We start from the raw sequence: 27,584 nt of genomic DNA, 5'->3' as shown, positions 1-27,584 counted from the left end.
CCTATGAGCTTCCATAACTAATCGTGTGTAATCTGTGGTTATACCAGGAAGTAAAAAGATAACATTCCGTACTAAACCAACAGGGCGTTTTCCTCTCTGACGTTCAAATAAGTTAACTTCGTGCTAATTGGGAATACTGACCAGTAAAGAGTAAGATTTACTTTTCCATTCAGCTTTTACTTCAGTTCATTGTACCATCTTCTTGTATTGTCCGTGCTTTATTATTTCATAATGGTTGATAAATATGTCAAGGGTCAAACTTTAAGACTAAGACTAGTCTGTTTTTTTTTTTGTTTTTTTGTTTTTTTTTTTTTGTTTTTTTGTTTGTTTTTTTTTGTTTGTTGGTTTTGTTTGTTTGTTTGTTTGTTTTTTTTTTTTTTGAAATATCGAAACAGAATGAGGTCTGCCTCAATACAATGTACACAAATCCATATATAACAAGTATTAATACATGTATATTCAAGTACCAATCCGCGTAGAATTCAGACACTGCCAATGGTAGAGGTGATTCATGCTGTAGAATCAAAGTACTCATGTACTGAATCAATTTATATCAATCGTTTTAGCGCCTCAAATATTCGTCGTATTCCAAAAATATGGAATAAAAGGAAAGTACGGGAATCGAATTCAAACGTATCTTAACATAAGCTTATTATAAGCTTATTATTATAAATGGTTAATATCAAACTCATCGTTTTATTTTTCTTAAATTCACCATTCTGATTATGAGGGACATTTAGAAACACACACACCAAAATACATTATGCATCATAGTAGCGTGCCAGTTTGCGTAATGTTCGGGTTCGATATATGTTTACATGGAACACTCCGATATAGCCCATAATTGAACTACAAACTACTAGTTGACCATTCCCAATTTTAAATTTTCAAGTCGAAATTCAGTTTATCGACCTCCAGGTCAAAACTGTCTGTTAAATAATTCAAATTTAAGGAGGTAGACATAGGGTAAAGGACATAACTCTTACAAATCATTATAACGTTTGTATTCAGCATTTGACATCAATATCATGTAAGCATCAAGTAACTTGGACTGATTTCATTATGTTTCAAATGAAAGCGTTATATGCTTTGGTGAAATCGAATATGATGTAACCATATCACTGATTTCAAGAGGCGTCCCCTACCCCAGCTCTACCTCCTTAAGCCACAAATTATTGAAATAAATCATATCCTCAGAAACGTGTTACACTCAACTATCTTCATTTCTCAGTTGATAAGGTTCATAGCTCAAGTGCTACAAGTTGTTTCATAGACACCTATGTGTCATGTGAAAGCGCTTAGTTTCTGGGCACCTAGTACAGAGACACGTACATTAACATAAACGATAAAGTATTATAATACTATCACAGGGGCTTGGTCCTACTCCCAAATATGCAGTCCGAATAGTAATATAACAAGAAAACGGGAATCCCAGATTTTGGGGTAACTCGCTTCAACTCAACCACCCCCCACCCCGAATAAAATCAAATATATTTATTACTTATTACTGCCCTCCAAACAACCTAATAAATAAACACAGGTATCACCACCAAATACTTCTTAATATATAGAGTCGGGCTGCATATTTCATAGTGTGAGCAAGCCCCTGTGATATAATTTCACCAATCATGGCCAAAATAGCAAAATAGAATGATTAATATTGCAAAAAGCAATAATACTAGACCAAAATATGGCACAATTTCCAAGAAGTGCATTATCGAAATTCATATGCCATCGTCTATGCAAAGTTTCATTTTTATTTGCCATCTCGTAGCTTCCGTTGTCATGAGGCGGTAACCGTAATAAAAATATATTTATGATACAGTGAATGATACGTCAGGATGGTTTTGGGGGTTATGGTACCTTTTTGTAACAAAAATGGTCAAACGATGAGCGACAAATAAAAGCATACCATTCCTTTCTTTATAATGTTTCTTGACTGGAACCACTGCCTCAAGGCCTGCATAAGACAGTTTTCCCAATTAGTACTCGGCATTCCTTTTATTATTCTTTTTTCTATGATTGAAGACTATTTACAATCTCGCTGGGTTTTCATTTCTAGTTAAACATCAAATGGTTTATTATGCGTTTAAAAATGAATAGGTAACTTGAATATATTCGTATGTAGTTCCCTTTTTACCTTTAAATGTGGCTATTGTTAACTTATTCATTATTCTTATGTACGTTTAACTGAGCCACTTCACAACGTATATTATTTTCAAATAGTTTTTCCTTCCAACCCAAAACACAATTAATTGTTTTAACGAAGAGTCAGCGACCTATATACATGTATGTAGAATGTAAGACCAGAACTATGACTGGCTAAAATATTCTGACGGAAGTAGACGATTACACAAGTGCTCCGCCCATCTTTGGCATAGCCTAAAATCCTATCAATTATAATGATTATTGGGACATGTTTCAATTTCTATATTAAATTAATGGATCTGCTTTGATTAGTTCTGTTATATTTCATTTCTTTCGATTTCGTTCTTCGTTTCGTTTGATGTTATATTGAGTTTGTTTCGGACTTTACTTTTACTTTACCTTTTTTATCTTCACATTTTTACCTGAAAAATATTCTTTTCCTGGTTTTTAAAGACAATATTTCCTATTTTTTTTATTCTTTTATTTATTTATTTATTTATTTATTTTTTTTGCTTTAAATCAAACACATAAATAAACAATTGTATGTCTCTGTTTAAATAAAAACAAAAATTTCTTTGCGCTATTCCACTTGTTGTTTCTTGTCGCTTTTTGTCACCTCTTGTCGCCAATTAGTAAGACCCGCAGACTTACGTCATCATTGAAACAGAAACTCCGCGTCTGTCTGAAAGGTGCAGGACCACCGCTAATTTAAATCCCTGACGGTGTTGCATGTCTGTAAGTCATACAAACATATTGTCCCTCAATAACTGTGTTGATTTTCAAACTTGATATATACGGTTGTGCCAAGTTAAGACATGACAGTAATTCCTGTTGTGATTCGGTGCAGGAGATATATTTTTGTTTTGACCACCACCGATCCCGAAAGGGATGACACATGCAAGTACTTAAATTCGAGATTCCAGAGAGGTTTAACCTTACTCCTACAACGTTAGAAGTTGGAATTCCGTTCCCCCATACCCCAACTCTTAGGATGGCACCAAGGCAGAAAATAGCTTGCCAACTCCAGCATTGCTGGAGTAGGTTTAACCTTTGAAATCACAACTTTGGATTTTTTTAACGGAAAACAAGGGCTTAATATACATGTACGCACAGTCGTTTGAATATAAGTGACAAATAGCAAAAAAGAGTCAAATATTGCTATTTGTCGCTACAATTCAAACAACTGATGAGCGTATCTGCTTAGTCAGGTCAAGAGGCTTAGTATTTTGACCACTGCGCTCCATGAGGGTTAACCCACTGTATGAATAGTAATCAAGGAAACCAAGGTTCTAGCAGAAATCAAAAGAAAGTAATCCAGTGAGAAAGATAAAACATAGAAAACAGACATAAAAAAGAACATGAAGTACATGTCACTAAAATAATACATACAATTTACAAAGTAGGTTAAGTGTCCTCTGCTTTTCTAGAAACACAGACCGAGTTGCTCATAAAAAGTCCAGGGTAGTTGAAAGTTGAAAGGTTTATATAAACTTATTCTAAAGTCAATAAAAAAAAATGGTAATAAGCTGAATCCACCAGTGTCAAAAGAAAAAAATATCCTCAGTGCCAAATCACAAAATAATAGTTCAAGCTACGTCTCGCAGCACAGCTGTATGTAACTGATTTTAACCTGTATGAAAGGTCTAAACTCATTCAAAAGTCAATAAAAATACATTTTGTAACAAGCCTTATCCATTTTTGGATTCGACCCTGGAGAAATTTTTTTGCTTTGACCACCAACGTCAAAACAAAAAAATAGAACCAATGCCAAATCCCAAAAAGTGATTATACTAAGCTATATATAATTGATTTTAAGAGAATTGTCTCCTGGACTAAAATTAAAATTCATAGTTTTCTCTTTATATTGCAGAAAAATGGCATCATTCATCGACAAAAAAATTCAACTTGACTGTGAAGAACACAAGCAAAGATATCAATATTATTGTAGGTCTCATGACTCTGTTATTTGTCAAAAATGTCGACTGGAGTCCCATAAGAAGTGTAAAGACACTTTAGATATAGAAGATGTCATCCGTGAAGTAAAATCATCTGCAGTTTTCGAGGATTTATGGACCAATATAAAAACAAATCATGAAGCTGTCTTGAATGCAATCATTGACAGGGAAGAAAATGTGAAAAAACTACAGAAAAAGAAGGAAAAACTATCAACTGAGGTGAAAGAAAAAACACAAAATCTTATTGATCAAATTAAGAAACTAGAAAACAAAACACTATCAGAGTTAGAGTCAGTTGTAAATGAAAATATAAATGAAATCAAAGCCACCACAAAAATCCTGGAATCAAATAAAAGAAAACTTGGTGAATTATTGGAACAGGAGGAACTCATTAAGAAACAGGCATCAAATTTCGAAACATTCATAGCAACAAAACAAATGGAGAGAGAAGTCCAAGAATCAGAAGAAATCTTACACAAATTATCTGAAAAAGGAGCCATGGATAATACAGACATAGAAATGAATGAAAACATCACAGCAGACGACACAATTTTTGGAATAAAAACTCTGTGTGACATTAAAGTATCAAAAGAAAAAAATACAACATCCATAGACATAAACAAACCAAACATGGGTCAGGCAGAGGTGAAGACAAGATTCCCCAGACAACTGACACTTAAACTTAATGGACTCCTGGTGTTGACTGATTATAACAATGGTGTAGTAAACATACTACACAGTAATGGTCAACACAAATCATCAGTCAGATTTAATGGAGGATACGGAGCAGTATGGGATGTAACAGTCATTAATGAGAACCATGTTGCTGTTTCTAATCCTGACCCAGAAACAATCTCCATCATAGATGTAGACAGGAGTAAAATCATTAAAACACTTCAGATAAAGAGTGAAGTCAGAGGAATTACACATAGTGATGGACATTTATACTTCTGTGTACCTGAGGTAGGAATCCGAAAAATTAATATAGATACAGAAAAAATAGACAAACTCCATGATGACCAGACTGTTGATAGGAGTTCATATATAGACACAGATGGCAACAGAATATGTTATACCTGTCCTTACACAGTTACTGTCTTAGATTCTGACCTCAGAGTTATCTTCACATTCAAGGATTACAATACAATGTCATGGCCTTTTGGAATATCAATGTCAGATCCTGTTGGAATATCAATGGATGAACACCAGAATATTTTTGTGTGTAATTATTGGAACAATAATTTATTACTGATTTCAAGGGATGGAGATAAACATGAAGTTGTGGTCAGTGGAGATGATGAGTTGTGTCTCCCTCGGTGTGTACATTATGATAAAGTGAACCATCATCTCACTGCTGTTGATGTGAAGAAGGTGGTCAGGATATTTACTGTATATTGACTTTTGATGGAGAACCATCACTGAAATAAACAAATTATTGAGATTAATTCAATTTCAACTTCAAGGTAAGAAAACATGTTTTATTTTTTAAATGTATACTCGAATTCACCTCAGTCTGTTTGCAATTTTTTAATTATCTTTTAAATTACTCATAAGTTCCTTTAAAAAAGTTGGCATTTAATTCATGTCGTTCTGTACTACAACTTTCATTCAATTATTTCTCTTTCTTACCTCCGAGATCGAAATATTTCCATATTTATTTTTTATGAGAATTTTGCACTCAGCGTATTGTCTATCCGCCATCTTTTTTCTATGGATGTTTTGAAATGTTCCCTATAATCTCACAATTGAAGAGCTGAAATACCATGATTTCCCGCCATATTTCTGGTTCCCTGCCAATTGAATATTATATGTGGTGAGTTTCATATTAGGTACCAGTTGTAACATTTTCATTCGGAACTTAGGTTTTTCTTTCATTAAATGTAAATAGCAGAAATATGACGGGAAATCATGGTATTTCAGCTCTGCAATTGTGAGATAATATGGATGGCGGATAAACAATACCTTCAGTGCATAAAAAATAAATTATTAAATATTTGTTTACATGTAGGGTTTGTTTTTCTAAAGTAATTTTAATAATATCAGACATTTCCATCTTTTTCTTAATTGTCAGACATAAATAAACATATATTTGTTCATATGATAATTAACTTGATAAAAAGAAAAGATACATGATTTAATTTTTGGACTTCATTTTCAAAAATCTGAACAATATTTGACAGAACTTTCTACTTTTATCTTGGCATAAGATTTACAAAAATATGATAATTATTAACTTATTAAAAAATGTTTCAAATAGTACAGAAAATTCATATTGAGTACAGTGTAAAATAAATTTAATTTACATTTTTTATCAATCAGAGTTGGCCTTCATCAAGATTGTCAAATACATGTAGATGTGTCATCATTGAAAATAATGTTTGCCTTTTGTTGTATATATTTGCATTTTCATGTTTCTAAATAAATGAAATTTTCTCCTTTGAAAACAGAAAATAATTAAAATCAAAAATTTTAATACTAGTATTACTTTGTGTAAATATCTAACACCATACATGTACCACATCAAGATATGAATGTGGTAAAAGATATGTACATGTACATGTATTAGTGATTTATTCATACCCAGTATTTACATGTAGACTTTTAAAAATAAATTTCTTTAAAACAATAATTAAAAAAAGTACAGTCATGTAATGTACATGTAGCATTTTTTTAGTCATGATTTGAATTAATTTCATAGAATTTTTTTGGCAACATGTGATATCCTTATAAGTCTTCATTGCTTCAACTAAAATCAACATATTTTTGTTAAAAGTTTTATTTATTTCATAACTTTTATTGTGTTTTTTTCTTGAAATATTAATTACATGTATATTATTGAAAGATACTACTAAGGACATTAAATTAACCACAACAGTGATTACATGTACTTGCAAATGCAATGATAAATAGAAATATCTTCAATTTATAGATTCACATTAGGTACATGTACAGCTACATGTATAAAATGTTGATTTTTAAGTCAGTTGTTGTAAATATATATGTACATGTATGTGTATTTGATTTTATATATTTAGCACTAACAGGGGTGGATGGAGAAATTATGAAAAAGGGGAGGGGTGCCAGGTTATTATTTGCTCATTAAGGTCCATAGATTGCAAAAATTAAAAATTATTCAAAGGGGGACTACACCCTGAACCCGCCACTGTAATTATGTTAACACCTATACCTGTATTTTATAATTGGTTCAAATCTAATGTATGATTCATGTGAGGAACAATGCCAGTTTGTATTTTTATGACTAATAAGATTATAACATGTACATGTATATGTAGTTTGAATGGTGCATTTATTATGATTTAGTGGTTTTTTTTTCTCTTGATGGACTAAAACAATATTAATTTATTAAACAAATTCAGATCTAAAGATAAATAAAATATGTTTAATCTATAATGATTTAATTTATCAGAAATCTTCATAACAATATCAGATTTTTTTTCTAAGAAACATGTTTTAATTTACTGACTTAATTATCTTTAATACATTTTTACTTTTTTATTTACATAAATGTAATACATTTTGTAATTAACTTAATAAAAAATCTTTAAAAGAAATGATACTAAATTAGTTTCAGGGTTTGACGTTAACTTTTATATTCACTTGTCCAGTTGGGCAAGTGACATATGTGATTCACTTGCCCGAAATATTGAAATACTTGCCCGGAACTTTGTGTCACTATATAGTGTTTAAACCAGAAACCCTTGTTTAATAAGACGTGGATGGCAAGAAACTGTTCAACTATAATGCAGATGACAGTGGTTTAACATAAATTTCAGTCATCCATCATTAAACCCACGTTTTCGTTTTAATTCATAGTCAGCTTTTGTATTTTTCTGTGGAATTTCGGGGACCCCAGTTACCCCAAAACAGTCAAGTGTCCCCTGCTTGGCCATGCTTACTCCCTCAACACTTGGGGATAACTGATTAATTGCAAGCCATATAAATCGAAAAGCCGTCATATTTTTTGCGGGAATAAGGGGTAAAACAAGAAGCAAAGAAATTACAAGTATTCATGTGAGGAGTTTTTATTTCACATCTTTAGTTTAACAAATGGACAACAATAACTATCTTCAAAAGAATTTTATTTCTCTTTTTCTCTCATATTTTCGAAGTTTTCGATACAGATTTCTTACAGTTTTCCAAAGTAAGAAATTCCATAAATAAATCGCGATGTTCAATTGGATAACGAAAATAGATGTACAATTGGACGCATCCGATTGGTCGACATTAATATCATACAATCTATTTTTGGCAAAGGGAAAATCAGAAAACTATCCAATGATAATCTAGGTCAGCAAGGTCGGGAAGAATGGCGAACTATACAGAAGTAATTTTCGATGTTTTAGAGCTGCGATGATCAGAAATAATGTAATTTGGGCACATATTTTTTTCAGTTGCCCAGTCGGGCAACTTTGATGTCGTTTTTACTTGCCCAGACCGGCGATTTACTTGCCCCGGGCAATCGGGCAACCTTTAATGTCAAACCCTGAACAGTTTATTTAGCAAAATAATTGATTTTTTGGAAATTATTTTATATTTCTTTATTAATAAGTCTTGGTCTTCATCAAGTTTTTTTTTTTTTTTTTCAAATACATGTACATGTATCTAGATGTGTCATCAGTGAAAATCTGTTCACTTCATTGTTTTTGTACATGTATATAGTTGTATTTATCATTTTCATGTTTCTATCTTTGATTTAGTCGTACTCAAATGATTTAAAAAATATTTATTTGTTATTTGTCATGAATATCATATATGTATATACATGTATATTCTTTTAAAAGACTCTTTAAAACAATGAACATTTTAGGCACTGTAAACAAATAGTTATAACTTATTGTAGTTATAAATATTATGAATGCATGTACATGTATGCATCCTTTTAATGACTTAAAAAACAATACTTTCAAATATTAAAATGAAACTGTAAAATAAGTAGTATGTAAAAACATGTATTATACTTTATTTTTATTTTTATACAGGATTTGAATTGTTATACAAGACATTTCACCTTCAACTTTGACAACTTGTGATATCCTTGTACATGTATATTCACCTCAAATTTCATTTAAAAAAAAATAAATACATTTCTTCATGTACTGTACATTTATAAATTCTTCTGAAGTTACACGTATATTCATTTTTTTTCTTGAAATTTGAAATATTTTTGACTTAAAGTAAATAAACTGGAAATCACATGTATTTTCACTAATTCTAAATGCATGGAGATTTCTTCAATACTTACCATGTGTACAGTACATCATCTATGTTTAAATGTAATTTTTATCAATATATAAATGTACATGGCATGAGTAGAATGCACATTTATTCATTTACAATATTTGTTTATTTTTTTTTTTTGTATATATATATATGTTTCATTTCCGTGTGTATGTACTTACAGAGTTGGATTGAGAAATTTAAAAAAAAGGGGGTCCCCAAAGGGCACTCAGGTCATTATTTGCTCATTGGATATTTTTAATGAAGATATATGTAACACAAATTTTCCATCACCCCATGAACCCCCTGGATACCCACTGTAAGTATGTTTACATCAATTATTCACAGTTCAATTCCACCAAACGACAGTCTGACAATTGAATAGGAAATATCAAGTGACTTGTTAAAAATGTCAGTTAGGATTTTCCCTGAGATGAATAAACCCAGTTTTTATTTTAGAACTAATGAGGCCTAACCATATGGAATTACATGTACATGTACATTGAACGGTAGAATGATTTAAAATTTATCTTCTGAAACACTAAGGACAATATTCGTGTATCTACATGTAGATGGCCAAGGCATGGTGGAAGTTGGTTTTAAACACTTCGTGAATTTGGATTTTCCGATAATGGGTGAATCCAACATATGTCATGATCAATATGGATATTAATGACAAACCTAATATTCAATGTCCATCAAAGAAGTGACACATTCCAATACATTCTGTGGAATATATATTCATCTTCAGGATGCTGTCAACATGGACTCGTTCAAGAGGTTTTGCCGATTCACGGAGTCTTTAATGATGTGCTCTGCCAATATGGATTATCGCATGAAAGGCAGACTATTTGGATTCTTTTTTTTAAGATGGAATTTTTTTCTCTAGTGAGAACTTTTGTTTATGTAGAACTAAGCTATGAAAGGTTTTTCATGTATTATACATTGTGTCTTGATTATTTGTTTGAACTTGCACTTCAGCATGTTGAAGAGTGAAGTTAATAACATGTATAAAATACATGTACATATAGTGTTCATTTGTAATTATTCATTCAGTTGTAGATAATTCCAAATTTACAAACATTATTGGTAATTGGCTAAATTGGAAAAATTGTTATGAGGCAAAACAAATATATGTCAATATTACTTGTTTTTTTTTTTTTTATTTTAACACCATACCACAGTGCACTTGAAAAGCAAAGCATTTTGGTAAGGTGATTTATAATCTTAATGAAATGCACACAAAATGAACATTTCAAGGGCAGCTAATTCTGTCAAAAATTTATTTCTTCTTACATTCTCTTAAAAAATTATTCTAAACAAATCTATTGATGTAGAGATCAAAGTATAATCTTTTCAAATAAAGAAAGTATCCTTGAGTAAAATTGTTTTTTTCATATTTGTGGGCAATGGACATGCATTTTACCTGATTTAAAACTTACTTAATTATTTAGTTTCAATACAGATCCAGTCCAATAATATTAATTCTAAAGTACATTGTAATCCATTTTGCTTCCATGTCAATCCTGTCCATCAGTCATCAGTAATTAAATTTTGTTTCTGAGAACAAACGAGTTTGAATCATCAAGTTTTTTTTTCATAGTGGGAACTTATGTTTTTTTTTTGTTTTTTTTTTGTTTTTTTTTTTGTTTCGTTTTTTTTTTTCTTTGATCTTTTTTGTATACTTTATTACACTATTTTAACAACATTTACCACTTAACTTTTTGGTAATTTTTTTAATGCTATAGAAGTTTAAGTTCTAAAGTTACTATTGCAATAACTTAATAATACATGTATGTCAATTTTGATCGTGTGTAAATTAAATATGCTTTCAATTCAAAATTACTGTGAAACATTATCAAGCCATTGCAGTCCTCCATAATTAGTCTGATTTTATTCAACTTTAGAAGAGAAGAGTTATTGTTCCTGAATTGTTTCAAGTATCCAGAATTTTACTTCTAATCCAAGCACATTTGAGATTTTTTGTGTAAATTGTCTTGTAATAGTATTCAGATTGCTGGTGTAAAAAAAAATAAAACATATATTACTAAAATCTCTTTTTTTGTTTGTACTGGCCTGTCTCTGGCCATTTTCTGAAGATATTCCCATGATGGGGTTAATTTTGTGCATTTCAAACACAATGGTATGACGCCATGTTATCTCTGCTTGGCTGTAACTCTAGTGTCCATGGAAGGGCTGTTAAAGTGTGGTCTTGTTGATGTTTTGTCAAGATGTGTCCAATTCATCGCTACCATCTGATGATGATATGTTTCATGTCTTCCTGATTGTATCTGCTAAAGAGGTCATGCCTTCCAGAAGGTATCTACTAAGGCCATCCATGCTGGAGGCCTTATTTAAGAGGGTTCCTTTCGATTTCACTAGTATTAATTAACATTTTAAACAGGAAAAGTTTGAAACAGATAATTAACTGTGGTGGAATAATGGTATCACGCTGTCGTCAGTTCGTCATTGTCGTCTGCCGTCGAATAATAGTATCATGATGTCGTCAGTTTCTTTATTTTCGTCTGTGGTGGAATAATGGTATCATGCTACAGTCAGTTTCATCATTGCTGACTGCGATGAAATAATTGTATCTCGCTTTTGTCAGTTTTGTCATTGTTGTCTGCGGTGGAATAATGGTATCATGCTATCGTCAGTTTCTTCATTGTTGACTGCGGTGGACTAATGGTATCATGCTGTCGTCATTGTCGTCTGCAGTGGAATAATGGTATCATGCTGTCGTCAGTTTCGTCATTGTTGCCTGGGATGGACTAATGGTATCATGCTGTTGTCATTGTCTTGTCGTCTGCAGGGGAATAATGGTATCATGCTATCGTCATTGTCGTCTGCGGTGAAATAATGATATGCTATAGTCAGTATCGTCACTGTTGTCTGAGGTGGAATAACGGTATTACGCTGTCGTCAGCGGGGGAATAATGGTATGATGTCGTCAGTTTCATCATTGTTGTCTGTGGTGAATAATGGTTTAAGCTATGGTCAGTGTCGTCAATGTCGTCTGCGGTGGAGTAATGGTATCATGCTTGTCATCAGTTCATCCTTGTCGTCTGTAGTGGAATAATGGTATCGTGCTGTCTTCAGTTTCGTCGTTGTTTTCTGTAGTGGAATAATGATATCATGCTATAGTTAGTTTCGTTATGGTTGGCTGTAGTGAAATAATTGCAACATGCTGTCGTTAGTTTCATTATTGTTGTCTCCGATGGTATAATTGTATCATGCTTTCGTCAATTCATCATTGTCGTCTGTCGTCGATTAATGGGATCATGATGTCTTCAGTTTCGTCATTGTCGTCTACGACAATTTCCTTTTCGATGTACTCTGTCATTTTCGGATTTTGTATTTACTGTACTGGTTTCTTATCTAAAGGCTTTATTTGTTGTTTTATTAATTGATTGGTTTTTATGGTGTAACATCCTATTAATTCACCATTAAACAATCGCGGACACCAGCTTTTGTATCAATTACACAAGTACAGCCAGTGAAATAATGGTATCATGCTACAGTCAGTTTCGTTATTGTTGTCTGTGGTGGAATAATGGTACTACGCTCTCATCAGTGTCGTCATTGTCGTCTGCGGTTGAATTATGGTATCATCTTGTCGTCAGTTCATCATTGTCGTCTGTAGTGGATTAATGGTATCATGCTGTCTTAGTTTCATCATTGCTGTCGGCAGTGGAATAATGGTATCATGCTGTGGTTAGTTTCGTCATTGTTGTCTGCGGTTGAATAATGGTATCATGCTGTGGTTAGTTTCGTCATTGTTGTCTGCGGTTGAATAATGGTATCATGCTGTCGTCAGTTTTGTTATTGTTGTCTTTAGACATTTCATGTTAGTATACATTGAGTGTATCGATTTTCACGAAATTAAACCACTAAAGAAAGCATGGGAAAGAATCATTCACAATGTAATGAATTATCAAAGAAAAGAAAAATCTTTTATTTTTTATTATTATTTTTTTGTTTTTTGTTTTTGTTTTTTTTTTGGTGGCAAAATTGTGAATAACATCTGATATGCACACAGATATGTCTCTATGAATATGCATTAATTATTGCAATGTTTGACAGTCTCTTGTCTCCCAATGTAGCTTGCAAATATCTTTTGATCATGCGCATTGCAGAACGAACGTTTGCTAGTAGCGGAGAATGTACGCATTGTCAATAACACGGTAAAAATTACATGCACTTTAGGGTACAATATTTGTTAGTTGCAGTTATAGTTTCCAGTAATTGCTCTGGCTGCTCATCTGTACCAACAATACTCCTATTTTCTTTCCATTGGGCGACATTGTCTAGACATGTTCACTTTTCGCCAAGATCGACTTTGAATGTAAACTAGATTTACAGTATCTTCTCAGGGGCGGATCCAGGATTTCATGAATGGGACATAATTGCCAAAATCAGTATAAAGGAAACCAGATTATGACAGGTTTACTAAAGAATATGATAAAAATTGCCATATTCAATAGAATATTTAGCAGATTACCATAGTTTTTTTTTGGTTTTTTTTAAAAGGGGGGGGCTGCATCCGTAAATGCTTGTTGCTTGGATTATTAAACAAAATTATAAACAACTCCACCAAAATATTGTACAAGACAATTCATAACACTATAAATCCAGATCCTTCTTCCGTCGAGATATCCGGCAATCATAGTTCCCTCTGAGAAATCTTAAAGAGACCTGTCCATTAAACATCTTGCGGGAAGGATCAAGTTTTAGAAGAGTGCAATTTTAAAAAGCATTCACCTTAAAGTTTTTATTTTTTGTTTGTTTATTTATTTGTGTGTTTGGTCACAATGTTTTTTTTTATCCAAAATTGGAATCATAACTGCTTAAAAACGCAAAGCATCTGCCCCTAAAAAGATAAATGGTCGGTCCCGAAGACTACTGTACAGTTCCACTTGATCAGACGTTAACAGCCAACTTCATAGATCTTGTTCACGAAGCACTCAGTACATAATGGAATGCTCATTGGACAGAGGATCAGGATATCAGCGGTGTTTTAACACTTCAAGTTAGTCTTCACTTCTCATCTCTTTTCCTTACTTGATTTTCGTATGTTTATTGGGAATATTTGTGACATTGTAAGATGCGCTTGTTATGACATATTGCCATGAGCAGTCAGTAATAGATGTCCTCGATCCTGCAAATTTACAAAAGCGACAATTTCACAGCCTTGCGGAAGAGTAATGATCAGTGACGGATCCAGTGGAGGGAGGAGGAGATCCTGGGTTTTGTTAAGGACAAAATGATCAAATATTGGCCTCGAATCCCCCTTCTTCTCATGTGGAAACCCCTTCTAGGAATAAATCTCTGAATCCGCCATGGATCAAACTTTTAATTAATTCGTGGCTAAAATAATGTACCTACAGGAAGAGGGAACCAATGTTATAGCGGAAATCAAAAGAATGTAATCCAGGTTCAAAGACCAGACATGGAAAACAGACGTACACAACAAAGAATATAAAGCAGCTAAAACCATACACACAAAGTAACTAAAGCAAATGAGAAACTCGGACTCCACTGAAAACTTGGGCATGGACCAGATGGACCGGTAGGGTAGAAACTTTTCTAGAAACACCCACCGAGTTGCTCATAAAAAGTTCGGGGTAGACGAAAGAGGAAAGCAACACTATGACACGTTGAACAAATAAGTTTTCATGGCGCAGATGGATACACCGTAATGATCCACGAGTTCATGATGACGACCACAAAACTTCTGCTTTGATGACTTCAATCTTGTAACAACATAACCATGTTCCAGAAACCTACTTGTAAGAATTCTTGCGCGATACAAAAAGTCTGCGTACATGTAGTTGTTGGATAATTTTGTAAATTTGGCAAAAATTAGCAAATAGCCTGGAACTCCATTTTTTTTTCGGGAACTATCCAGAACTCCCTTTTTCAAAAGTTCCCGCCCTTGATTGTACTTTTGAAAAAAAATATGACAATATTTAAAAAGATTTACTTATTCTTATACCTAATTAATATTTTTTATTATACGAATCACTTAATTCAAATTCAAATTTAAAGCGACCCTCTCATGAATATTATTGACGGCTACCTTCCATGTGGGCTGGTATTGACGGTTAGGTTGACCATGTCTTCCCATTATGTAATATGCTTTGGCTGTACTTTGTGTTGATTATAACCACCCTGAAAGATTTTAGACGCCCGTCCAAAGAATTCCAGCTTGTGTTTGTTAGAAGCCGAATCATAAGCTACAAGCAATGGTGATGTACATAGATCACGGTGTTCGTCCATGCCTCTAAAGCCAAGCATCTTGCAGTTATAAAAGAAAACAGCATACAAATACTATAATAAGCGTAACAGAATGTCAGGATTTTGCAGCAAGAATTAAAGTGCGACAATTCTATAAGCCTCAGTAAAATAACTCATATTTCAGAACATTACGTAAGGTAATTTTGCTGAATAATTACTAATTCTAGTTCCGACGCAGTTGGTATTGAGTTACTCCTACAACGTAAGAGGTTCGAACTCCGTTCCTCCATATCCCAATGTCAGAAATAGCTTGGCAGACAAAATCTATCATTGCTGGAGTAAGTATTTAGTTACCTCTACAATGTAAGAGGTCCGAATTCCGTTCCTCCATATCCCCATGTCAGAATATAGCTTGGCGGACAACCTCTAGCATTGCTGAAGTAGGTATTGAATTGCTCCTTCAACGTAAGAGGTCCGAATTCCCTTCCTCCGTATCCCCAAGTCAGAAAATAGCTTGGCAGACAAACTGTAGCATTGCTGGAGTAGGTATTGAGTTACTCCTACAACGTGAGAGGTTGAAATTCCGTTCCTCCATATCCCTAAGTCAGAAAATAGCTTGGTAGACAACCTCTGGCATTGCTGGAGTAGGTATTGAGTTACTCCTACAACGTAAGAGGTTGGAATTCCGTTACTCCATATCCCCAAGTCAGAAAATAGCTTGGCAGACATTTCTAGCATTGCTGGGGTAAGTATTGAGTTACTCCTACAACGTGAGAGGTTGGAATTCCTTTCCTCCATATCCCCAAGTCAGACAAATGGCCGCCGTTACTAAAAATTGACCACAGGGGTCAAAGTGTAGACTTATGCAAATAACTAAAAAACAGATGTGTTTAGCTAAAATCTGATATAGGGGTAACATTGTTAATCACGACTGATCTATGCCGACTTTGTTAGAAAGATTCGTTGACGAATGAATGAGTTATGGGTCCTGAGTTAGATTTTGTTCCCGAATTAAACATTTCCAATTTTGAAAATTTTGTCCTCTTAACTATTGGATGTATTAAACTAAAACTCTGCATGAATATTATGTAGAACATGTTTAACAATCTGTATGTGGGGATTTTTGATTTTGCGAAAATATGGCCATCGTTACTAAAATACACTATAGGGGTCATATTGTAGAATTACGCCAAAACGCAAAAACAGTTTTGTTTAGCTAAATCTGGTAGGGAATAACTTGTTCAGCATGATGGGATGGACCTATGCCGAAATATTCAGAAATATCCGTTGACAAATGAATGAGTAATGGGTCCTGAAATGGATTTTTTCCCTGAATTTTACATTTCAATTTTAAAATCTGGCAGTGATTAAAATTGTTCAGCATGATGGAATTACCTACATGTACGTGAATGCCGAAATTTTCAGCAAGATCCGTTGAAAAATGAATCAGTTATGGGTACTGAAATGGATTTTTTTTTTAAATCTTCTCTTAGACAACTTCAAGCCATAGGATAGATTGTAACCAAACATTGCATGAATCTTTGTTAGGATATCCTTAACAATTTTTTATCTGCCGAAAAAAATGCCGCCACTAACAAAAATGAGGACATGTTGAAATAACTTGAAAATCAAAGGGTTTAGTCTAATTTTCTAGGGGGGAAATTGATCAGTATGGTAAAACCGACCTCTTCTGAAATTGTCATAAAGATCTGTTGCTCAATTTATGAGTTATTGCCCTAGAAAAAAGATGACAATTAGAGATTTATGTTGTAATATTAAAACCGGGCGGTTAACTAAGTTGCTCTGTGTTGATTAAATGATTCTTGTGACATAAGTACGGTTAGGTCATGCGTCCAGCTTTAGAAAGTTATAAAGACTAGTTTTGACCAGGTGAGCGATTCAGGCATTCTAGAGCCTCTAGTTTGAAAAAAAAGTACCTGTTTTTAATAGCATTGCACATTAAGTGTATGTATCACGTAACTATAAAATCCTTGTATAATTTTTTTTTATAATGTGGTGCTGAACCGGGCCTACCCTCAAAAATGGTTTATGTCGGTTGAAAGTACATTTGTATATGTAACTTGATTTTTTCCTTCAATTTTCCTGTTGAAAGTACAAGTCTTGGGTTGGAATACCATATAACGAAAATTCGTAGATTCGTCACTATCTGGTTCAAGAAGACGAATGTTTCCGAAGCTTACATGTACGTTGTCTGACATCTTTGATATGACAGATATTTTTTTTTGGTGTCTTGTATATTGTTGGTGAGTTGACATTCATGTGAATACCAATTATAGGGTTTATCCTAAGTTCCGTTTGCAGTTTCTTCCCCGAGTTCTAATTAGTCTTCAGTTGGTCTAATGATGATGTTTATGATTGAACTTCATTGATATCTCGGCAAATAAAGTATGAGCTAAATTGGTTATACGATAGTTGCATATGAAAAAGAAATGCTCTCAGCTGCGCCTCGAGGATTATCTTCCATATACCATAATCAACTATGGTAAATCTGTGAATGCCCCTTTTGGTGTAGTTACCCTTCATTCCTGATTTGGAGTTTAACCAGCCAGTTGTAATAAAGTATTTTCATTCACAGACCTTTGCATATTTTCAGGTTAGTAAATTTTATTTTCCTTTTTAAGTGCAAGACTTAATTAAAGAGGCTTCTCGGTTGCATTTTTGCAATGCGTGCAACTCAATTATATTTTTGTTATTTTGTTTGCAATTGGGTAACTTATTCTCGGAAGCAAATTAAAAGGGTCGTAAAGGCAGTTGCCCCTCAACTTTTTTGTGAAGTATTTTATTTTTGTTTAAAGTGATGAATTTTGGTAATGTAGAATTCATTTGTAATCTTTAAGTTTTGTTATTTAATTCGAGTCATTTGTTGAGTACCTTTACAATAGATTAGCGTCTTTTAAAATGGTTAGCAAGGGAGATAACTCATATTTACTCATAACGCAGCATGAACTTATAGTTTTGTTTGCAACGCTTTCCTAAGTTTAGACAATTTATTAGGAAGGTAAGTGTTAGAACTTTATTTTTGAAAGCCTTTAACGCACAGTTTTCATGTTTGCTAAGTAACAAAGCCCCAACAGATAATTTGTTGTTTTCCTAAATCTCCAAATGTTATATTCTAACTTTTCCCCTTTTCATATTATTACTACGCATAATTTACTGTATTTTGTAAATAATGTTTTGTTCACGGGTTCAATTTCGTTACTTTTGACCTTCTTTGCTACCTTTCATAGGAACTTATATTTATTTTAATTTAGTTGAAGAGTTGTCTCCACTTGAGACGCCAAAAGTTAATTTTGATGTTAATGTCTAGTAGGATCCATTTATAGATTTAAAGCAAATGATTTATGGTGTTATAGTGTATTATATTTGATTAATATGACATCTGAAAATATTTTTTACCATTACTGTTTTTGCCTAGCTCCTCGCTTCGCCCCAACATTCTTCACTTAGTTATTGTTCTTTATTTCTTGTAATATCTAGCCAAATTTGTTAGCACCACCTGGTGGGTAGCATTATTTTCGTGTATGACTACAATTCCAGCATTTTTTTTTTCAAGAAGAAATTATCCGTTTTGCATCTGAGGTTATTTTTTAGTGTAGCGGAAATGGCAAATTAGTTCCAATTGCTCTCCTTGTCTGCCCGAAATTTACACGCCCAAAAAATGTCAACCAACCAAGACTTGAACAGTGTGTCAATTTGAATGTACGCTGATTAATTAACATATCCTTTTGTAGCATTAAGATAATTACCAGTCATTATTTATACAGCGGACAAACTCATAGCACAGTAACTGCCAAAGGGACAGCACTTGTTTTGATGATTATTAAAACCACTATTAGTACATATTTGAACCTCTGGCAGATTTGGAATGTAGGGGTCAGAAGTTTAAATCCCATTTTTGTTGGAAGATTTTTAATTTTTTTTTTTGCAAAAATAAAAAAAAAAGAATAAAGATTAATCAGCGAGTCAACTATATATATATCTCATTTTGGAATTGGATACTGTCCTTCACGACTAATTATATAATATTGTATAGACAGTTGTTATTGACATTTTTTATTATGTTTTGTACCTCAGATCAGCAATTCTTAGCCTTGTACCCATTATTCTGGAACCAGTTTTTCGAAATCTCTGGATCCGCTCATGAAATCATATAATATTTTTTTGTTTGTTTGACAAAAGCCAAAGCTGATTCTTTGATAAATAATCATATCCTTATTCTGCATGAGTGAGAGCAACTAATATTTCGATAATTGCTGAGTGTAATTCTTTAAAACAGTAGCACAAACACGCCCTGTGTGTAACCTGAAAAGCCTGTCTATGTACAACTAAGCACACCCATTGAGTGTTTTTGGGGGTTACAGTTAAGGAAGAGACAGTTAAAGGAATAAATTATTACTAGTATATTATTTCCATGTACTTGTAGAAGGATTAATGAAATAAATAATAATTTAAATAAATATCCACTAAACCTAACATGATCAACTCATTCAAGTATATGGTATTGGAATATCCCCTCACCCACAGGATAAACTTCTGGGACGTAATATACATGTACTCCCATTGAATCCACTAATAGCGTTCAGAAGTTTTCTTTTACATTAATAGTGAAATGGTATTACCAATATTACACGTAGTGAATGTGTGTACCACCCATGCATATTTACAATGTACATACATGTATAAACATCTCTCCTTTAAAGCCGAAATCTGGGTTTGTGTGTGTGGAGGTGGGGGTAAAATGCTGAAATAAGGCAGGGCATTGGGAGTTCAAATTCTAAGACAGTCAGTGGGCAGATTGAAAATTATATAGTATCATCATTTTTGTAGGCAGTGTGTCATTGAACAGTCCCTGTGTATACAATGAACGGTCCCTTTGTAAACAATGGATGGTCCATATGTATACATGCCACTCCTTGTTCTTAACTATTTTTTTGGTTTGGTTTGTTTTGTTTTGTTTTGTTTGGGGGGGATTTTCCGACACAGTCGGTGTTGCTGTGCTTTTTACCCTTTGAGCTTAAGGACGCTCTTCTATGGAAACGCAAGTCACCTGATTGCAGTTCTTTTTCCCAAATTGGCCAAATACTGTTAACTTAGTGGGGTTCGAAAAGAAAATTGAAATTGCGTGCCATGCGTTATTTCCTGATGAAAGTTATAAGTAAAAAGAACAATTTTTTCCTGTGTACTTGTTTAATCTTTAGGTTACAGACCACCAATTCAACCAATGAGCATTTGGAACGTACGCAAAAATAGTCCTACGCAGAAATTACCCCTGTTCCTCATAGTGCTGTGAAAAAAGTTCTCATCTTATTTAAAAAATTTAAACAGTTTCTGAAAGGAAAAACATTTCTGTACATTTTATAGGTGCATTTTGCTTCTTGTGATGTGAAGCCTAATCTCCATAATGAATTTTAAATATACCCCTATCTTGTGAAAACACTGGGATTTCCCATGCTATTTATAGACCCTTCACTTCCGGTGACCAGTACTGCACTGCAAGTCTGCTAACCCCACATGCCATTCTGCGGATTGTGAGCTGACATATGTAGAATCATGCTGATATATAGTCATCTGCAGGTTAAAGTTAAGGTAAAGTCCAGAGAAGCCATTGAATATTGTGAAATTAGCATAGAAGCCTATGGGAAGTTGAATTAGTGGTTTTTAGCCTTAAGATGAAGCCATGGCAAAATGAAAAGTTTCTTGAAATAGCTTTAAACTACTTGAAGATCTTGTTAACTTTGCCATGACAGGAATACACTACAAAAATCCTTCAAAATATGCATTTTTTTAAGTTATAGGTCCAAATTATGGAAAATTGGTCTTTTTGGCTGATTTTTATGTCCTATCTTGTAAAAAGTGTAGAAAATTTAGTAAAAATATCAAATATTAAACTTTGAGGGCTATATTTACCTAAATATGGTAGTAATAAGCACTTGAAATCAAGTTTTGTGTAGATTTGAGCAAAAATTAGGTTAGAAATGAGGAAAAACTCACTTTCATTAGTGCGGTTAAGGCCATATAAGCATTCCCCTATGGCAACATGGAAAATCCATTATTGAGCACTTTTTTTGCTTTAGGTGCCCTTTACTGGTCATGTTTTAATGTGAAAACACTGTATTTACAAATTTAAAGCCAAATATATCACCTTTTGTGAAAATTTAAAGATTTAGGGTTTTTGACATGTGATCAAGAAAAAGGGGGAGGCATGTCAGAAATAAATTTTTAAAAATAGACCAATTTCTCAGAAAATGATTACTTTTAAAACTATTTCTTCATTAATATTGTTAAAAACAAGTTGTGGTTGATATTTTTTATTTGAAAAGTCAGAAAAAGTTCTTTGCAAATATTTAATGCATTTCAGTATGGTAGAATATTGTCACTTTTTTGCTCGCACAACTTGGTTACCCTATATTTAAAAATCAAATATTTAAAAAAGTGCTTGTCACATTTCACTGAAACTTTGCAGATGCATTCAGTATGTGTGTAGGAAGATACCTGTATAGTTATTAATTTTTTCTAAGACAAAAAGTGACTCTTTAGGTTACAGACAACCAATTCAACCAATGAGCATTTGGAACGTACGCAAAAATAGTCCTACGCAGAAATTACCCCTGTTCCTCATAGTGCTGTGAAAAAAGTTCTCATCTTATTTAAAAAATTTAAACAGTTTCTGAAAGGAAAAACATTTCTGTACATTTTATAGGTGCATTTTGCTTCTTGTGATGTGAAGCCTAATCTCCATAATGAATTTTAAATATACCCCTATCTTGTGAAAACACTGGGATTTCCCATGCTATTTATAGACCCTTCACTTCCGGTGACCAGTACTGCACTGCAAGTCTGCTAACCCCACATGCCATTCTGAGGATTGTGAGCTGACATATGTAGAATCATGCTGATATATAGTCATCTGCAGGTTAAAGTTAAGGTAAAGTCCAGAGAAGCCATTGAATATTGTGAAATTAGCATAGAAGCCTATGGGAAGTTGAATTAGTGGTTTTTAGCCTTAATACAATACTGGACCCACTTGGGTTTAATCAAGTTCCAAATATTTCGAGAAATAGTTGTCTATTGCGGAAACCATTGTTACTTTAAATTGTATTTCAAATAACATAACATAATATTAAAAATGACTTACATGTATCTGCCAAATTGAATAAGTTTCCTAACATGATTTTTGTCCTGTAATTCTTGCATCTGTTATCCCTTTAGGGATTCAGTGCTGAAGATATGTTTTTGTTTTGACCACCACCAATTGTGGTTAAAATAAAAAAAAAGTATCTCCAGCACTGAATCTTAAAGGGATTATTGCATCTGGAGATTGGCTAAACTCTCTAGGCAAGGAGTGTCTGTTCTAAGTTCCATTTTTTTTCAAGACGTGTCTACACTGAAGACAGAATATTGAAATATTGAATAATGTGATAATATATTTATACCAATAAATGGCCTGGTTCACTCCAGTTTAAGTCAAAAACCAGAATACTCCGGTTCCATGATATGTTTGTTGTTCCTGTACCCAGAGCGGGCTTTAATTGAGACATTTGACTTCCGCTATTTTGTAAAAAAAAATATTATAGAAGTTGATTATATTAAACCATAATTTTGATATTCATAATATTGGTAAGTTGTGTAAGAAGGCATCTCAGGATCAGCTAAATATACTAAAACGCTTTGGTCCAGTTTTAAATAGTCTCACAAAACTCACCGTAAGTCACACTTTTTGGGCTCTTTGTCAGATTCATGACACATCTTATCAAAGAAATGAGATTGAAACACAAATTTATGGGTTTGAATTCGAAGTTTCTTAAGTTTGGGTTTTGGGAGAAATTTGACCTGCTTAATCGTGTTGATGACACAGGTATTTGAGGACATGTCCCTCTTGGTGCGTATCCCCTTTTTTTTCTGACAGACTTTTCACATATTTTTTGGCTTTTTCCCTTTTTCTATACAATATGGGTCAATACAATGCACATCTAGTTACCGATGTATCGGCAGGTCCCTACATGTACATTTTTTTTGTATATCAGAGCCTCTGGGGCACTCATATAGGGACCTGTCCTCACGTATCTGTGGTTTGCGGGACAAATAAATATGATTAAATCGTGTAAGTTCGCACGTATGACCATTTTCGATACTTTTACTCTATTAATTAAATGATTCTTGTGAAAATAGTACAGTAAGGTCAAGAGTCCAGCTCTAGAAACTAAATGACCAAGTTTGACTAGGTGAGCGATAAAGTTTGCCAGGACAGGTACGATAACACAGGTAATTCGTTGTGCATTTATGACAAAATTAGGAAGAAACACACTATATTCGTATACAACGAAAAGTCTTGGGGGGAATTAAGTGTGATCCCTTACCTTTTAGATCGGCTTGTTCTGAAACTCAAATAAATACTTCATTTGTGTAAAGCTCATCAATTTTTTAGTCTAACTGCAAAGTTTTACGGAAATTTGTTTAAAAAAAAAAGATTTATGCAAACTTTATATCCATGGTGTACATGTATGTTGTGACTTCAACTTTGTGCAGATTGGATAAAGAAGTGTCCTATAAATGGCCTCAATTCAAATATTTGAAGATTTACTCTGTCGTTTTTTCTTTATTTACATTGCTTTGCATGTTTCTGAAGTACAAAACACCAGCTAGTCAGGTTTCCATCTGATTTAAGACAAAAATATGTGTTTTAATACATGATACTGCAGGATTAGAGCATTTTCACTTAGTACAGGTGTACATATATAAAAACTCATTTTTAGAAGCTAAAAGTAAATGAATGAACCCAAACTTGCTTCTAAAGTGCTCCAGACACATTAAATGTACTTTAAAAATAATTATTTATCCAAAATATATGTAAAAGAATGGGAAATCATGCTTTTTTTTACATTTTCAAGACATTTCTCTCTCAAATTTGTTTTCAGAATTGCATACCAATGCAGTACAGAGTTGTGCATGTATTACAAGAGGTTGCAACAACTGACAAAAACTGTTATTTTACCAAATGACCTTTCCAAATTAGCTCATTTGCCCAATTTTACCATGATGCCATAAGCAATTAAGAGATTTACATTGAAAATTCCATAGAAACCCATTTAGATATGGACAAAATGAAAATTTTTTTTTTTTTTGTTTTTAGCCACATTTCAATTTTATTCCGTTAATTCTCAGAAATAACCCCCCAAAACATATGAAAATGTGACCTCTCCAATAGGTACATGTATCAGAACACAATTAATTTTGAAATGCATTTCAACAGACCCATTTTGACATATAAAAAAATTTACACCACTTCAAATTCAATAAAACTTTACCATAATGGAAACATGTATAGAAACATTTCTTAATGAGTGCCATTCTATGCTTTAGAGACCTCGTAGATATGAAAAGTGACCACTGCCAAATGTCCTTAATTTTGACTTTGTTCCACAGGACCAAATAAAAATTTCCACATGAAATTACAGAATGAAAAAAAATCCCTTGTATATTTGATCCTTGCCCCACATATCTGTTGCAAATACTATTAAAGATGTAAAGTTCAGGACAGCAAAAAACATTGGAAGAAACACACTAAAAAAAAAACTCTATTCTGATTCAACATTGTGGAGGATTTTAAAGTACACAAGTCACAAGTACAAAACACCAGCTTGTCAGGTTTCCATCTGATTTAAGACAAAAATATGTTTTAATACATGATACTGCAGTATTAGAGCATTTTCACTTAGTACAGGTGTACATATATAAAAACTCATTTTTAGAAGCTAAAAGTAAATGAATGAACCCAAACTTGCTTCTAAAGTGTTCCAGACACATTAAATGTACTTTAAAAATAACAGAGGCTGTCTTTTAGGTTAAACTATCAGATGATGTCATTTAAATCAAGCCAAGACCATGAAATTACAGAATGAAAAAAAAATCCCTTGTACATGTATATTTGATCCTTGCCCCACATATCTGTTGCAAATACTATTAAAGAAGTAAAGTTCATGACAGCAAAAAACATTGGAAGAAACACACTAAAAAAAACCTCTATTCTGATTCCACATTGTGGAGGATTTTAAAGTACACAAGTCTGTATGTTGTTTGGTCAGATCTGAAATTAAGAAAATACATGAATTTCCTATTTATTTTATGAAAAAATCAATAAAACATGCAATCATAAAGAGTCATCTTGAATAAACTGTACATGTACTGCAGAATTACCTCCCTTTACAGTATAAATTTAATTTTCTGATTTTTGAGGTATTTGTTATAATATCTTAACTTATTTTTGTTGAAATCAGTTTTCTATGTATTTTATTACCTTTTGCTGTAAGAAAATTGTATTTAGAAGGGATTTTTGACCCTCCTTGGATTTATGCCTCTGAAAATGTCATTAATCAGGGGCGGATCCAGGATTTGAGTTTAAGGGGGTGGGCATTAATTGAATTTAATGTCGCGCAAAGCTAGGCAAAACAAATTATGGAGTGAAACTTCTGGTGAAAATGTTCAGTAAATAAGATCTATTTTTGGTGCAAATTTCAGAAAAATGTGTTTATTTTTTATGGATTGGTATCCCCTGAGTTGAATATGGCAATAATTTCAATACTGAACAGATTAGTGATTCAGTCTGTTTGTCACACGTTAGGTTTGGAGGTAGCTGTTATATCTTGGGTTGATTAGTAAAGTGTATATCGTGATCTCATGTCTGTCTGTCTGTCACACATTAGTTTTGGCAGTGTTTGTTTACCTCTACTTGATAGTCAAGTGAATGTAGTGATGTCATGTTAGTCTTGTCTGTCTGTTAGGTTTTTAGATATTTTGTATACTTGTGGTAAATTAGTCAAGTGTATAAAATGATTTCATGTCAGTCTGTCTTTAGCATGTTAGGTTTGAAACTAGTTTTTTTTATACCTCTGGTAAATTAGTCAAGTGTTTAAAGTGATCTCGTGTCTGTCTGTCTGTACCTTGATAGGTTTTGAGGTAGTATTTCATACCTCTAGTAAATTAGTTAAGTGAATAAAGTGATGTCATGTCAGTCTGTCTGTCTGTCTGTCTGTCTGTTAGGTTTTTAGGTATTTTATATACCTGTGGTAAATTAGTCAAGTGTATAAAGTGATCTCTTGTCTGGCTGTCTGTAGCATATTAGGTTTTGAGCTAGTTTTTTATACCTCTGGTAAATTAGTCAAGTGTATTAAGTGATCTTGTGTCTGTCTGTCTGTCTGTAGCATGTTGATTTGGATGTAGTTTTCTTATACCTCTGGTAAATTAGCCAGGTGTATAAAGTGTCAGTCTGTCTGTGTGTCTGTCTGTCAGTTAGGTTTTTATTTTAGGTATTTTATATACCTGTGGTAAATTAGTCAAGTGTATAAAGTGATCTTGTATCTGTCTGTCTGTAGCATGTTATGTTTGGAGCTAGTTTTTTTATACCTCTTGTAAATTAGTTAAGTGTATTAAGTGATCTCGTGTCTGTCTGTCTGTAGCATGTTAGGTTTGGAGGTAGTTTTTTTATACTTCTGGTAAATAAGTCAAGTATATTAAGTGATCTCCTTTCTGTCTCTCTGTCTGTCTGTCTGTCTGTAGCATGTTAGGTTTGGTGGTAGGTATTTTATACTTCTGGTAAATTAGTCAAGTGTATTAATAGATCTCATGTCTGTCTGTCTGTCAGTCTGTTAGGTTTTTAGGTATTTTATATACCTGTGGTAAATTAGTCAAGTGTATAAAGTGATCTTGTATCTGTCTGTCTGTAGCATGTTATGTTTGGAGCTAGTTTTTTTATACCTCTTGTAAATTAGTTAAGTGTATTAAGTGATCTCGTGTCTGTCTGTCTGTAGCATGTTAGGTTTGGAGGTAGTTTTTTTATACTTCTGGTAAATAAGTCAAGTATATTAAGTGATCTCCTTTCTGTCTCTCTGTCTGTCTGTCTGTCTGTAGCATGTTAGGTTTGGTGGTAGGTATTTTATACTTCTGGTAAATTAGTCAAGTGTATTAATAGTTCTCATGTCTGTCTGTCTG

At 33.1% G+C, this 27,584-nt stretch overlaps 2 protein-coding genes across 8 annotated transcripts in view; one reads left to right on the top strand and one right to left on the bottom strand.

The window, feature by feature from the left end:
- The window catches only part of LOC148599991 (uncharacterized), a 218,527-nt gene that overhangs the window by 157,820 nt on the left and 33,123 nt on the right, over nucleotides 1–27,584 (bottom strand). The window contains exon 1 of one of the 6 annotated variants that reach the window (XR_015918253.1): nucleotides 5,733–5,860. The exons of the other annotated variants lie outside the window; for them this stretch is intronic. The gene's annotated coding sequence lies outside the window, so the exon portion shown is untranslated. Of the gene's footprint in view, nucleotides 1–5,732; nucleotides 5,861–27,584 lie in introns of those variants that run through there. 6 annotated transcript variants of the gene reach the window in all.
- LOC148599992 (uncharacterized) lies at nucleotides 6–11,394 on the top strand. 2 transcript variants are annotated; one of them, XM_088559701.1, is made up of 2 exons: nucleotides 6–150; nucleotides 4,019–11,394. In XM_088559701.1, the coding sequence occupies exon 2, from the start codon at nucleotides 4,023–4,025 to the stop codon at nucleotides 5,499–5,501; it is 1,479 nt and encodes a 492-aa protein (XP_088415827.1). In that variant the 5' UTR covers nucleotides 6–150; nucleotides 4,019–4,022; the 3' UTR covers nucleotides 5,502–11,394. The 2 variants fall into 2 exon arrangements, with proteins under 2 accessions (XP_088415827.1, XP_088415828.1); XM_088559702.1 differs by lacking the exon at nucleotides 6–150 and adding an exon at nucleotides 2,769–2,883.

The sequence above is a fragment of the Perna viridis genome, chromosome 13, assembly GCF_037379345.1.
Source record: "Perna viridis isolate PV_CMFRI_1.1 ecotype Kerala chromosome 13, ASM3737934v1, whole genome shotgun sequence".
Classification (NCBI taxonomy): Eukaryota; Metazoa; Mollusca; class Bivalvia; order Mytilida; family Mytilidae; genus Perna; species Perna viridis.
This window is presented reverse-complemented; position numbering and strand designations above follow the sequence as displayed.

What these genes read in the sequence shown, in the direction of transcription:
- LOC148599992 (XM_088559701.1), top strand. Translation starts at nt 4,023, where the DNA reads ATGGCATCATTCATCGACAAAAAAATTCAACTTGACTGTGAAGAACAC.